General features: G+C 38.0%; 1 protein-coding gene across 4 annotated transcripts in view; it reads left to right on the top strand.

The window, feature by feature from the left end:
* The first annotated feature begins 5,409 nt into the window (after window positions 1-5,409).
* Window positions 5,410-13,566, top strand: part of CENPE (centromere protein E) — a 79,256-nt gene continuing 71,099 nt past the window's right edge. For all 4 annotated transcript variants that reach the window (XM_042935783.1, XM_042935782.1, XM_042935784.1 and 1 more), the window contains exons 1-8: window positions 5,410-5,528; window positions 7,288-7,379; window positions 9,582-9,671; window positions 9,789-9,907; window positions 11,079-11,198; window positions 11,598-11,679; window positions 11,827-11,894; window positions 11,968-12,033. In XM_042935783.1, coding sequence (XP_042791717.1) covers window positions 5,473-5,528; window positions 7,288-7,379; window positions 9,582-9,671; window positions 9,789-9,907; window positions 11,079-11,198; window positions 11,598-11,679; window positions 11,827-11,894; window positions 11,968-12,033 — 693 coding nt within the window. In that variant the 5' untranslated portion in view covers window positions 5,410-5,472. The remainder of the gene's footprint in view (window positions 5,529-7,287; window positions 7,380-9,581; window positions 9,672-9,788; window positions 9,908-11,078; window positions 11,199-11,597; window positions 11,680-11,826; window positions 11,895-11,967; window positions 12,034-13,566) is intronic.

Raw genomic sequence — 13,566 nt, forward strand, 5'->3', positions numbered from 1 at the left:
ACTTAAGTATCAACATGGAACTGTGTGCAATTAACAGGCCTCAAAAATGTACTTTACCTTCTTAAACTGAATGCAAATATTTATGTAAAGATCACATTTTAAGCAAAGTGCACTACAGCATGTACAGCAAGTATTTTTGTAAAAAGATATACAATGTAGGAAAAAATACATATGTACATATGTATAGATTAATTTGGGAGAACACTCAGGAAATGCCAAAATTGCCTTTGGGATGACAATGGCACGGCACCCTGGGGATCAGATGTAGCAAGGTTTATTTTTCACTGTGATTTTTCATGTACTACTTAAACGTTTTCATCACGTGCATGTGTTAACTTTCCAGGTAAGAAAAAAATTAATCAATAAACCTTTTAAGTACCTTTCAGAGAAAGGATATGCATCCAAATCTGAAGCCTGTCTCTCCAGAAGTTCCATAATTTCAGACAAGTTGTTTAATCTGTTAAAAAAGAAAAAAAAAAAGGCCCAAAATAAAGTCATTTATGTCAAGCCTCACATAACCAAACTGAGACTTAATTACTGTTTCAGCTCTCCCAGAAATGGAATCTTAAACCAATCAATCAGGAATCACCTAATGTGGTACTGATTAGGTAATTTGCCTGATAAACCCCTTCCATCCTCTGAAGGAAAGTAACTTTTCAATAACTACCCTGCTTTTTTTTTTTTTTTTTTTTTTTTTTTTTGCCTAGTATGACTTCTTTGTTCCCCTTCCTTCTGCCTATCAGTCTCATTTTGTATAGCTTCTTGGGGCTCCTTTCTATCTGCTAGATTGGATGCCTGGTTTTAATCAATTTTTGCTCAAATAAACTGTCAAAATTTTTAATATGTCTCAGTTTAACTTTTAACAAATCTCTTTGCCTTTCCTGACCAATTTAAAACATAGCTTTTCCTTAACTCTTTTTTATCTTATTTGATACAGCCTAGCATCTTCATAATTTAAAGTAGTCTATACTAGTTAAAACCAATCCTGAATGAGTAGACTATTTTACATACAGTTTTTATCTACTAGCTAATTTCTTAAAGTGAAAGAAATAATATTCATTAATTAAGATATTAATAATTATGAAATAGTATACAATGAAATGTATACTTTCTAACAGGCCTCTGCTCCAAAGGAGATTAGTTGTCCTCTGTGCAGCTTTCCCAGAAATTGTTAATAAGTACTTATAAAGTGATTGAATAAACAAGTTTTTAATTGAATGTTTACTATACTCTAATTCTCTCTTTTTTTTATTTATTTATTTTTTACAGAGAGTACGCAGCCATGTGTGCACGCATGAGCAGGGGTGGGGCAGAAAGAGAGGGAGATGGAGAATCCCAAGCAGGCTAGGTGTTGTCAGCCCGGAGCCCCATGTGGGGCTGGAACCCACTAACCTTGAGATCATGTCCTGAGTCAAAATCAAGAGTCAGACACTTAACCCACTGAGCCACCTGGGCACCCTTCTAAGTCTCTTTCTAGATGCACAGGTAAAGTATAAACAAAAATGTTGCTAACCACTAGTTAGAGCTGACACTCTAGTGAGAGGAAACAAATAATACATACATAAATCAATACTTATATTATTTCTGAAAGTTTTAAGTAACCTTTTAAAAGAAGAACAAAGAAAGAGAAGTAGCAGACAAGAGAGTTGTTATTTTATACAGAGTTCTGAGAAGGTGACATCTGAGCAGATACCAAATCTAAATGAAGAAGGAAAACATAGATATCTAGGGTAAGAGCCTACCAGGCAGAGAACAGCCAGTGCAAAGGCCTTCAGAGAGAGGGAGCCTGGCTACTATTCAAGAAACTGTCAAGAGACCAGTGTGCCTGGAGTGGAAACAGCAAAAAAGAGAGTGGTAGGGGGTAAGGCCAGAGGGGTAGCAAGGGGCAGTATCATGTCAGGGAGATAGCTGAGACTGTAATCTCATTCTGAGAAAAATTGGGGTTGGGGGTGGCCCTGGGGGTCTTAAGAGAGAATTAATATGACCTAACTTATATTTGTAAAAGATCACTCAAATTGCTTTGTTGTGAATAGGCTGGTAGTGGGGGTGGGCAAAGCTAGAAACATGGAGATGAGTTCAGTAAGAGGTGATGGTATTTTGGACCAGATGGATAGCAGGAGTTGTAGTAAATGGCCATATTCTGGAATATTGTCAAAGTAGCCCCAACAGAATTTTCAGGAACACCAAATGTAGACTCTGAGAGAAAAGAAGTTGAGCATGGTAACTCCATAGTTTGTGGTCTGGGTAACCACAAAGGGTGGAGTTGCCATTAACTGAGTTGTGGAAAACTGCAGATTCACCAGGTTTTGAGGGGAAGATCATGAATTTGGTATTAGACATTTTAATTGTGCTGTCCAAGCAAAATTTTAATTTTGCTGTCCAATATTAGATGTCCAAGATGGGAGAAACTAAAGCAAATGTTTGCTAAAGACCAATTTATTAGAGAAGGGAAAATGACAACATCAGACAGAGAGAAATTAAGCCAGAAGGGGCAGGATCTAGAGGAAACATGGAGAGATTTTCAGAGTGGAAGACAGAGGATGTTCACATAGTTACAATCTGGAGGATGAGGTAAATGGCACAGACAAGCAGGTGGGTAACCAGGTTGGCAGGAGTCAACGCAAAGTGTCTTCTAGCTGCTTCTATTTTCATAGTGAAATAGAAAAAAAAAAAATCTTGTTTGAATAAATTAGGGAATCCCTTTTTATTCCCTTCCTTAAAACCTTCCATTAGATTCCCCTCACCATTGGAATAAGAGCCTAACATTTTATCATGGCCCACAAGACTTCACAGGACCTGGCCCCACATACCTCTCTCCATTGCCCAAAATGTTTCAGCCACAGGGGCCTTCTTTTTATGCCTCAGACATGTACAAGACAAACTTGTACAAGCCTTGAGTTCTTTGACTCACTTGTCCCTCTATCTGAGACAAATAAAAGAGGTATCCTTACCCTCCCATGCATGGCTAATTCTTTTCATATAAGTCTCACCTCAAAAGTCCCCTCCCTAGGCCTTTCTTGAGCATCCCATCTAAAGTGACACCTCCTTGGGGCACCTGGGTAGCTCAGTGGGCTAAACGTCCCACTCTTGATTTTGGCTCAGGTCATGATCTCATGGTCTTGAGATCAAGCCCCGATGGGCATGGAGCCTTCTTAAGATTCTCTCTCTTCCTCTGCCCATCTCTCTTGAGCATGAGTGCTCTTTCGAGCATGAGTGCTCTTTCAAAAAAAAAGTGGCACCTCCTCTTATCATAAGATCCTAGAACTACATCTGACACATAGTAGATGTTCAATAAGTATTTCTTTATGAACATATTTGGAAAATTAAATGGAAAACTGCATGCAGAGCATACACCAGAGCACCTGACACATAGTAAATCTCATTAAATGTTAGCTGCTGTGATGATGGCAGCAAAGACTAGCATGGCCACAATCACAAGCACAACTCTGAAAGGCAAATCCTCCTCTGTGCTCTTGAACCACCCCACTTTGTGTTGTCAGAGATTTTCTCTCATTAATTGCATGTCCCTTCTTCATCTTTATAGGCTCCTTCCCTTCAGCTAAATATGTGCAATATTTCACCACCATTTTTTAAAAGGCAATTAAAATATATTTTTCTTAACTCTGTCTTATTAGGTGCAGCCAAGTATCATCAGGGTTTAGCCCTTAAAAAAGAGTAATCTAGGGGCACCTGGGTGGCTCAGTCAGTTAAGTGTCCAAGTTCAGCTCAGGTCATGATCTCATGGTCCATGGGTTCGAGCCCCATGTCAGGTTCTGTGCTGACAGCTCAGAGCCTGGAGTCTGTTTCAGATTCTGTGTGTGTGTGTGTGTGTGTGTGTGTGGGCGCGCGCATCTGCCCCTCCCCCACTCACTCTCTCTCAAAAATAAACATTAAAAAAAAGATTTAAAAAAAATAAAAAATAAAAAAAAGAGTAACCTATACTAGCTCACAGCTGAATGTTCAAACTCATTCTTATTTACTGTTTTTTTCCATTAACTAGTTTTTCCAAGTTTAACAACTAGATATTTGCATGGTTAAAATATTATTAATTATAAAATATTATACAGTGGAAGGTAGATCTACTATCTAACTCATCCTCCCTCTCTAAGGAAATTAGGTATATTCTGTGTATCTTTCCAGAAATTATGTATGCATATCTAGACACATAAATATCCTTTGAAAATATCATAGAGGATCATATTGTGTACACAATTCCACACCTTGGGTTTCTATCAGTTAATGAAACACCTTGAACAGCTTTCTAAAGTACATATTAAGAGCTATATCATTCTTTTTACCAGCTACATAGCATTTCATTTTATTGATAATATTCCATCCATTTAACTAGTCTCAGATTTATTATTTATTGGCACTTAATGTGTTTTCAGCCATTTGCTATTGTAAGCAACCCTGCAACCCACATACATATATCCTTGCACAGTCCTTCAAATACATGTATAAATTAATTCTTAAAAGCAGAATTGCCTGTAAAAAGGGCATGAATATCTTCCACTTTTTATTGATATTGCCAAATTTACTCCCAAAACAGTTTTATTACATCACTAGAATTTTCTACTCCTCTAAATAATAAATTACTAGTAACTGCCGGTCATATTTTTGGTGAGGGAAAGGGAATAATTCCTGAAGCTCCTTAAACCAACCAAAGGGAATGAAATCACTCTTAAAGAAAATGTTAACACTTTACTATGATACATATTTTTTAAAAAGAAAATAGCACTATTTCCAGGAAAGAATTATTTAGAATTACTTTCCCACTCTTGCTAATAAATGTTCACCGTATTACTCAAAGAGTTTTTCCAGTGTTCAATAATTCTCTTTCCAAAACAGCTCCTCTTAGGAACTCACAGCCATTGGAAATAGGAGTTTAAAGAAAAAGGAAAATGTAAAATGTAAAACTCAGAGTTTCTAAAGAGCACAATAAGATTCTTACGTTTCGGGGCAGCGAAGTGACTTTCAATTCTTGTCTTTTAAGGTATTTTTAATTTTAAAAAGCTGTTAGGAGATTCTTAATTCTGTTGGTGGATTTAAAGGTCTTAACTCTTTGTGAAAAAAAAAAAATATCTGCCTTATTTTCCTACACACGGCAAACTCTTTAGGGGTGAGGTTTGTAAACAGCTGCCTGCACTTCAGTGACTTTTAGCAGATAATAGTTCTCTCCGCTGCAGCCAAAACAGACGCTCGCCGCCTGCTTCCTGCATCTCCTCTCTGTGACTCCCTACCCTACTCTCTTCCAGATCCTTTATTCCCCCCTCCACCTTTTACCCGTGGACGCGCCGCCGGCCTCGCGCCCCCCGCGCCGAGCGCAGTGGAACAACCCATGACGTCACGAGGCCGCGGCTCAATCAGACGCGGAGTTTGGGAAATTTTAAACTCAAAGGCGGGGCGGCCGGTGCTCTCAGAAGAAGGGACGCTGAACAACTGTGCCAGTTCCCTGGGATCTAGCCTGGCAGGATGGCGGAGGAAGGGGCTGTCGCGGTGTGTGTGCGGGTCCGGCCGCTCAACAGCAGGTAGGTGGGCCAGACCGAGACCGGGTCCCAGCTGCGGCCTCTGGCGCGGGCCTGAGCCCCAGAGTGAGTCCTCGCTGCTCCTTCCTGCTGCCTGGTATCTCGGCCTCTTACCCGCTTTGTGCCACGGTGTCCTTATCTGGTAGTGACCAAGAGGAAGGATCGGAAGATCTATAAGACAATTTCCAGCTGTAGGAGTCTTTTAGATGTTAACTCAGGCTCGCCAACGTTAAAGACCTCAACGCCAGCCCTGCACTGCCTCTCCCCGTATGCTCTTCCCCACCCCACCCCACCCCACTCCTTAAAGGAAGTCGTATCGGAAAGGTTTTTATTTGTACTCATCTGTCATTTTGCACTTAACTGCCTCTCCCTTATTACTGTGTACTTCTTGAGAGCAAGGACTAGTCTGTCTTGTTGCATTGTATTCAAAGGCACTCAAGACTTCAGTCAATGACTGAATTCAACATTCAGAACGTTGAATGGCTGATATTTATCAATACTGATTTTTTTTTTTTTTAGTACAGTGTACTCTACTACACAGACACTACCATCCTTGCCCCTGTGGATCTACATTCTAGTGGGCAGACAGAAAATAAAGTAAAAAATACAGAATGTTAAGTTGACATAATGTTACAGGAGTCATGCTACAGAGAAAAAAAGAAGGGGGGGAAATGAAGTGTTTGCTTCTCTCTGATCTGTGGCCCTCACTCCAGAATACTAACATATTTTGTGTTTGAGAAATATTTGTTAAATATCACTAGGTGTTAATAAATGAGGAATTTACTATTTTTAAATATCTCATTACTTAGTGCATTAGAAGACCATTATGTTACAATCAAAATATTTAATCTCTTATTTTTGAAAGGGACTGATATGCAGTCAGAACTGATATGCAGTTAGGCATGTATAGGAACTTAGAGCAAGATGACGTTGAAGAGAGAAATAAACATGTTCCAGATCTAGTATGCCATGTTAAGAATTTCAGATGTTTTTTAAAAGTTGTGAGCAAGAGTGACATAATCAGAGTTGCATTTTGAATGTATCTTTTCAGCAACCAGTACTAGGTAGGAGGGTAGAAATGAAGAACTTCACCAGGAAACTCCCATGAGAAGGCAGGAGTTAAAAGTCTTGGCCCACTTAAAAGTCTTGGCCCCTCAAAGGCAGATTTTCCATGTTTCTCATATATAGTATAAGTCAATACTACTATTTTTTTTTTAAGTTTACTTATTTTGAAAAAGAGAGAGAGAGCAGGAGGAGCAGAGACAGAGGGAAAGAGAAAGAATCCCAGGCAGGCTCCATATCAACAGCCCAGAGCCTAACATGGGGCTCAAACTCACAAAACATGAGATCATGGCCTGAGCCGAAACCAAGAGTCCGACACTTAACTGACTGAGCCACCCAGGTTCCCCAATACTATCTTTTAAAATATTCTTCAGAAGAGGCACCTGGGTGGCTCAGTCAGATAAGCGTCGGACTCCAGATCAGGTCATGATCTTACAGTTGGTGAGTTTGGGGCTCACGTCAAGCTTTGTGACAGCTCAGAGCCTGGAGCCTGCTTGGGATTCTGTCTCCTTCTCTCTCCACCCGTCCCCTGCTTACACTCTTGTCTCTCCCTCTCAAAAATAAACATTTAAAAATAAATAAATTTATTTATTAACTAAAATAAAATATTTTTCAGAAGACAGAATCTTTTAAATTATCTGTCATATGACATGAATTCCATGACCAGTTTTACTAAAATGCAGTGTTTTTATTCTTTCAGAGAAGAAGCTCTTGGAGGAGATACCCAAATTTACTGGAAAACTGACAATAATGCTATTTATCAAGTTGATGGCAGTAAATCCTTCAATTTTGGTAAGCTTATAATAGCATCAAAAGTTAATATATTATCCTTTTCCTATTAGGACTACAAAAGGCTTATCCATAATACTGGATTTGTCATTAAAGATCAGACGAGGCCTTGTATAAACTGCGTTAGTAAAAACTCAAAAATTGTTCATCTATCATGTATGATAAATAAGATAATAAATTGTTATTTAAAATGCAGTTATGTGTGGAACCTGAGAAACTTAACAGAAGACCATGGGGGAACAGAAGCTGAAAAAAAAAGTTACAGAGAAGGAGGGAGGCAAACCATAAGAGACTCTTAAATACAGAGAACAAACTGAGGGTTGATGGGGGAAGGGAAAATGGGTGATGGGCATTGAGGAGGGCACTTGTTGGGATGAGCACTGGGTGTTGTATGTAAGCAGTGAACCACGGGAATCTACCCCAAAACCAAGAGCACACTATATGTTAGGCAATTTGACAATAAATTATATTTTTAAAAATGCAGTTATAGTCATAGTGCCTTAAGGTTGAAACTAACATTTTTTCCTCTTATTCATTAGTGTATTTGTGGCCTAAAACCCCATAAGCCTAAAATATGTTGCTTGATATCAAGTCATCTTTAAGATCGTTGATTTTAGTATATACTTTCCACAATTATTTTTAAGAAAATTCTTTAAAGAATAAGTAGTGAAGATATTCCTTCTTTGTCTGCTAAAATACAGCAAAGACCTACCCCTGCTTTTGTGGAACTTCTCATATGATGAGAGAGAGACTTTAAACAAGTAATTACATTTGTGACAGCATAAGCTTTGTGAGATTTATAGTGGGACATAACTAGTCTAGGTTTCTAAAATGGTACCACCAACACTGGGGCAGAGGGTCATGGAGGCCCTGAACGTTGACTCAGCTGATTTGTATATTGATTTAATATGGGTCTACTGCTGACACTGTGCCAGATACAGTTTTGAGCATGTCATATTTATTAACTCATTTAATCCTCATAACAAGCTTATGTGGTAGGTACTATACAGTAGGTGCCTTTCCATTTCAGAGTAACTGAAATAAGCCTAGAGTCCCACAGCTAGCAAATGGAAGAGTCAGACTCACTAGCATGCTGTCATTTAGGCACCTCAGGGCAACACTGAGGCCCTCTCAACAACTCTGGGAGTAAGAATGGTTAGGATGTTGAACTAGCATTAAGCTAGAAAGCCATCATAAAAGGTTTTGGAGCAAAGATGTAAAGAAGAGAAAACAATTTCTGGTAAAGGACTTGTTTTAGAGTATTCACATAATTTTTAAAAAGGTAGTACAATAAATGCCAGAGATTATAAAACCAAGAGAGAGGGATGCACAAGCATTCAGACTCATGATCTATGGGTTCTCTGTAGCCATGTATGCCCATCGTGGATTTGGACTTATCCACTTATCTAAAGCAAATGGCATTAAGATTTGAATTATCCTGCCATCTGTCCTTGCTCTGATATCATAACCCCTAAGCAGCCTTCAGATGGCACTTTGATTTTCCATAGAGCTCTGCCAACAGGGCAAATGTGTTGTCGTGATGCAAACCATGTGATCACTGAATTTCTCATTGCACGTGGATGCATTTCCCTCCTGATTTAGAAATGCATTTCTTGTGAGCTTTTTAATATGAGGCTACCATTGAAAGAGTAGTCCATTTTTAATGTGCTAATTATGCTAACAAAATTAGCAGAGAACCACATCCTAGACTAGTGAATTCATCAGTACAAATGTACTCTAAACCCAGCCTCCTTTAGCAGCCAGCCAACTGGTCATTCCTTGTAACATTTCAGCTTTGTTAGGTCTCTTCTTCCATATGTGTGCATTTCTTATTTTAGTTTGAGCTAGGTCTTCTTGCTAAATATGTTATAAACCTTAAAATTTCTCAGTAGTAATAGTTCATATTTCCTAAGTATTGACTATAGGTTCACAATAATTCTATGAGGAAGAGAATTCATATCCATTTTACAGATTGGGTAATTGAGGCACAAAGGCATCAACCGCCTTGCCCGAAGTCACGCAGCTTATAAATGGTGGAACCAGATTTGCAGAGTCTGATTCGATAACCCTGTATTCAGCCACTGTGCCCTGCTGACTCTCAAAAGCACATAGAATAGCTGAGAAGTCTGACTTGTATTTTTTCTGTGTGAGGTTCTGTGTGGTTTGTTTGATTTAACTTCTGTGTATCTGTTTTTTTCTTTTTAGATCGCGTCTTTCATAGTAATGAAACTACTAAAAATGTGTATGAAGAAATAGCAGTACCAATCATAGATTCTGCCATACAAGGCTACAATGGTTTGTATTCATTGTAGAAATATTTTGGTATTGGTTCTTTGTTCAAGTATTGATAGTTTCACATCTTACAGATTCATTTTTAATCTTTGCATGTGTGTGTGTGTTTTGTTTTTACAGGTACCATATTTGCCTATGGGCAGACTGCTTCAGGAAAAACATATACCATGATGGGTTCAGAGGATTATTTGGGAGTAATACCCAGGGCAATTCATGACATTTTCCAAAAAATTAAAAAGGTAAATAACTTAGGTAAATTTCTGGTACATAAAGGGAAAAGTAGTAATAATAGGATGAAAACCTTAATATATTTTCTTATAGTGATGAAAGGAAGTAGATTTACAGTTATCTCTTAATTAGCCATGGGTAAAGAAGGCATAACAGATTCATTTTTTTCCCCACAAACTTACTATGTAGAGCTTAAAGTTCTTTCATTCTTTTCCTTGAATCCTGAAACAGTAATAATCACACCAAAAAGTGGGTGTTGAGAAACAGGAAAATCTTACCAGAATGGTTAGCTCCTCGTTGTCTTTGTTTAACTACCAGTGATTTTTTTTTTTAATGTTTATTTATTTATTTTGAGACAGGGAATGAATGTGCGCAAGTGAGGGTAGGAGCAAAGAAAGAGAGAGAATCCCAAGCAGGCTCCACACTGTTAGGACAGAGCCTGACAAGGGGCTCGATCTCATGAACTGTGAGCCAAAATCAAGAGTCAGATGCCCACCGACTGAGCCACCCAGGCTCCCTGCTACCAGTGCTTATAAAGGAACAGAGAGGGGTGCCTGGGTGGCTCAGTCAGTTAAGCGTCCAAGTTTGCCTCAGGTCATGATCTCATGGTTGGTGGGTTCTACCCCTGCATCTGGCTATGTGCTGACAGCTCAGAGCCTGGAGCCTGCTTCATATTCTGTCTTCCTCTCACTCTCTGCCCCTCCCCTGCTCATGCTTTCTCTCAAAAATAAATAGACGTTAAAGAAAAATTTTTTTAATAAAAAAAAAAAAAAAAAAACAGAAAAGTAGATGTAGAAAAAAGACAAGGAAAGCAGAAGGCCAGAATAAGCAACTTAGTTAATTAAGAGCTGGTTTTAGGTTTGTTTTTTCATTACTATTTTAATGATTTTTAATGTTCTTATTTGAACATCCATTGGTAGGTTTTATTTTGAGTTCAGAGAGTTGGACCAGGCACTCTCCTCTTCTAATTCTTTGATACTATACTTTTCATTATTACTGAAACATATTTTTATATTTTTGTGTTTATTGTGGATATGAAACGACATGAGGTTTTGTTTGTTGTTTGCTTTACAAAGATAATTTCTCAGAATGTTTTAATATTTAATATTAGCACATAAGTATTCAGTATTAGGTTTTCATAAATGGATGACCTCTGATGTTTTACATATTTTTTTCTGCTAGTTTCCTGACAGAGAATTTCTCTTACGCGTGTCTTACATGGAGATATACAATGAAACCATTACAGACTTACTCTGTGACACTCAAAAAATGAAGCCTTTAATAATTCGGGAAGACTTCAACGTGAGTAACAGAGTTAGTGTGGTTCTAAAAATAGTCTTGCTTATTGGGATTCATGTTCTTGAACATTTACCTTTAGTTTCTGTATTTTTTAAACTGTCTCCTATTTGTATGGTTTATTTTTTTGTTTCTTAAGTGTTTATAGAGATAGCATATGAGCAACATGTATCGTTTTTAAACACTGACAGCCGTGATATTTTGGTGTAAGTGCCCCCTAAAAAAGAGCAAAATGGAAGTATCAGGTTAGAATTTGGTACAGAAATAAATTGTACATATCATAGTTTACTTGTTATTTTCATCCATTTTCCATTTGTAACTTCTGCATGTGAATTCTATACTAGCTCACACCTTCTTGTGAGATGCAACTTTTTAGTGACTTCTCTATTCTTAACCTTGTTTCAGAGGAATGTATATGTGGCTGATCTCACAGAGGAAGTTGTTTATACATCAGAAATGGCTTTGAAGTGGATCACAAAAGGAGAGAGTAAGACTTTATACTGTATTTTTCCAAAACACTTGTAAAAACTATTCAGTTGAATAGGCTTTAAATCACACTTTTCACTCTAAAAAAAAGTCAGTATTTTTCTTTGATTTTAATATACACACCTGAAACATGACTCCCTTTTTACAGAGAACAGACATTATGGAATTACGAAAATGAATCAAAGAAGCAGTCGTTCTCATACCATTTTTAGGATGGTAGGTAACTCTCTGTTTGGCCTTTCCAATTAGAAATGCACTGATTTTTTTACAAGTTGTCTTTTCTGTCTAGATTTTGGAAAGTAGAGAGAAAGGGGAACCTTCCAATTGTGACGGATCCGTCAAGGTGTCCCATTTGGTGAGTATTGATGGACCATGATACCGTACCACATGGGCCAAACCATAATTTAGTTTGGCTGCTGGATGTTTGGTTTTATAAGAACTGTTAACTGAACTAAACAGGCAAAAACATCTATAAATTGGTAGTTTAGTCTCATCTATAAACGTAAGATTACAAGCTGAAACATCGGACGAATTCAGAGGGCCTTTCTTCCTGTTATGTTATTGCTGTTGTCTCCTAAAATTTAGAGCGAAGCACTTTTCCTAACCAGAGTTCTTGGGGAAGAGTTTTTCCGTACACATTTAAGAGTATATTCTTGCAACGGGGGTGGGGGCGATTTGGTATTGTTGTTGCTGTTGTTTTGTCTCAGCCAAAAGAATTGAGACTCGTGAGATCAACAAAAACCTAACTGGGATGGTTAAAAAGTAAATCACATTATTCAAGTTCATTCTTAAATAAAATAAGGAAATGTTGTTTTTTTTTTTATTTTTTAAACGTTTATTTATTTTTGAGACAGAGCATGAACGGGGGAGGGTCAGAGAGAGAGGGAGACACAGAATCTGAAACAGGCTCCAGGCTCCGAGCTGTCAGCACAGAGCCCGACGCGGGGCTCGAACTCACGGACTGAGAGATGATGACCTGAGCCGAAGTCGGCCGCTTAACTGACTGAGCCACCCAGGCGCCCCAGAAAGTGTTTTATATTATAAACATTGTGTTTACGACTGTAAATCCCTTGAAGGGAAGAAAGACATTTATTCATCTTGATAGCCCCAACACAGTATACGTAGTTTATATTGAGTACTTGTTTGCCGAATAGTGAATATAAGCATGATGTAAACATTTCTTTTTTCTACATAAGTAAGCCACCATTTCCTTCTTGTTGCACTGAAGAAGTTCTCTTTTTTTTGTGCTTGCTTCCTGTTCCTTGCCAATATTGCTTTATTTCTGTCTTCAGGGTCTAAATTTCTTAGCTTCATGTAGGATATGATTTAAGATTATTCTTGAAAACTTCAGGGAAAAAAAATAAAAAATCTCTAATTATTCACTTACAGATTTGAAAAATCAGAGTCTTAATAAATTCTAATTCTTGTTCACCTCAGTTATTTTACCGTACCAATATAAAATTTATTTTAGTAGATGGTCTTGCTTTAATTTAACAACAAAACACAAAACCTAACTTCTGTTTTGTTTTCTAAACCCAATCTGTGATACTTCACTACAATTTTAACTTTTAATAATTTCTTTAATACTCTCGACATGTTCAGTAATCAATTTGATGACTTTTTTACATAATTTGACACTCTATCATCTAGGGAATATAGATACCATCTGGGGCGCCTGGGTGGCTCAGTCGGTTAAGCGGCCGACTTCGGCTCAGGTCATGATCTCTCGGTCCGTGAGTTCGAGCTCCGTGTCGGGCTCTGTGCTGACAGCTCAGAGCCTGGAGCCTGTTTCAGATTCTGTGTCTCCCTCTCTCTGACCCTCCCCTGTTCATGCTCTGTATCTCACTGTCTCAAAAATAAATAAAATGTTAAAAAGAAATTAAAAAAA

The sequence above is a fragment of the Panthera leo genome, chromosome B1, assembly GCF_018350215.1.
Source record: "Panthera leo isolate Ple1 chromosome B1, P.leo_Ple1_pat1.1, whole genome shotgun sequence".
NCBI classification, from domain to species: Eukaryota; Metazoa; Chordata; class Mammalia; order Carnivora; family Felidae; genus Panthera; species Panthera leo.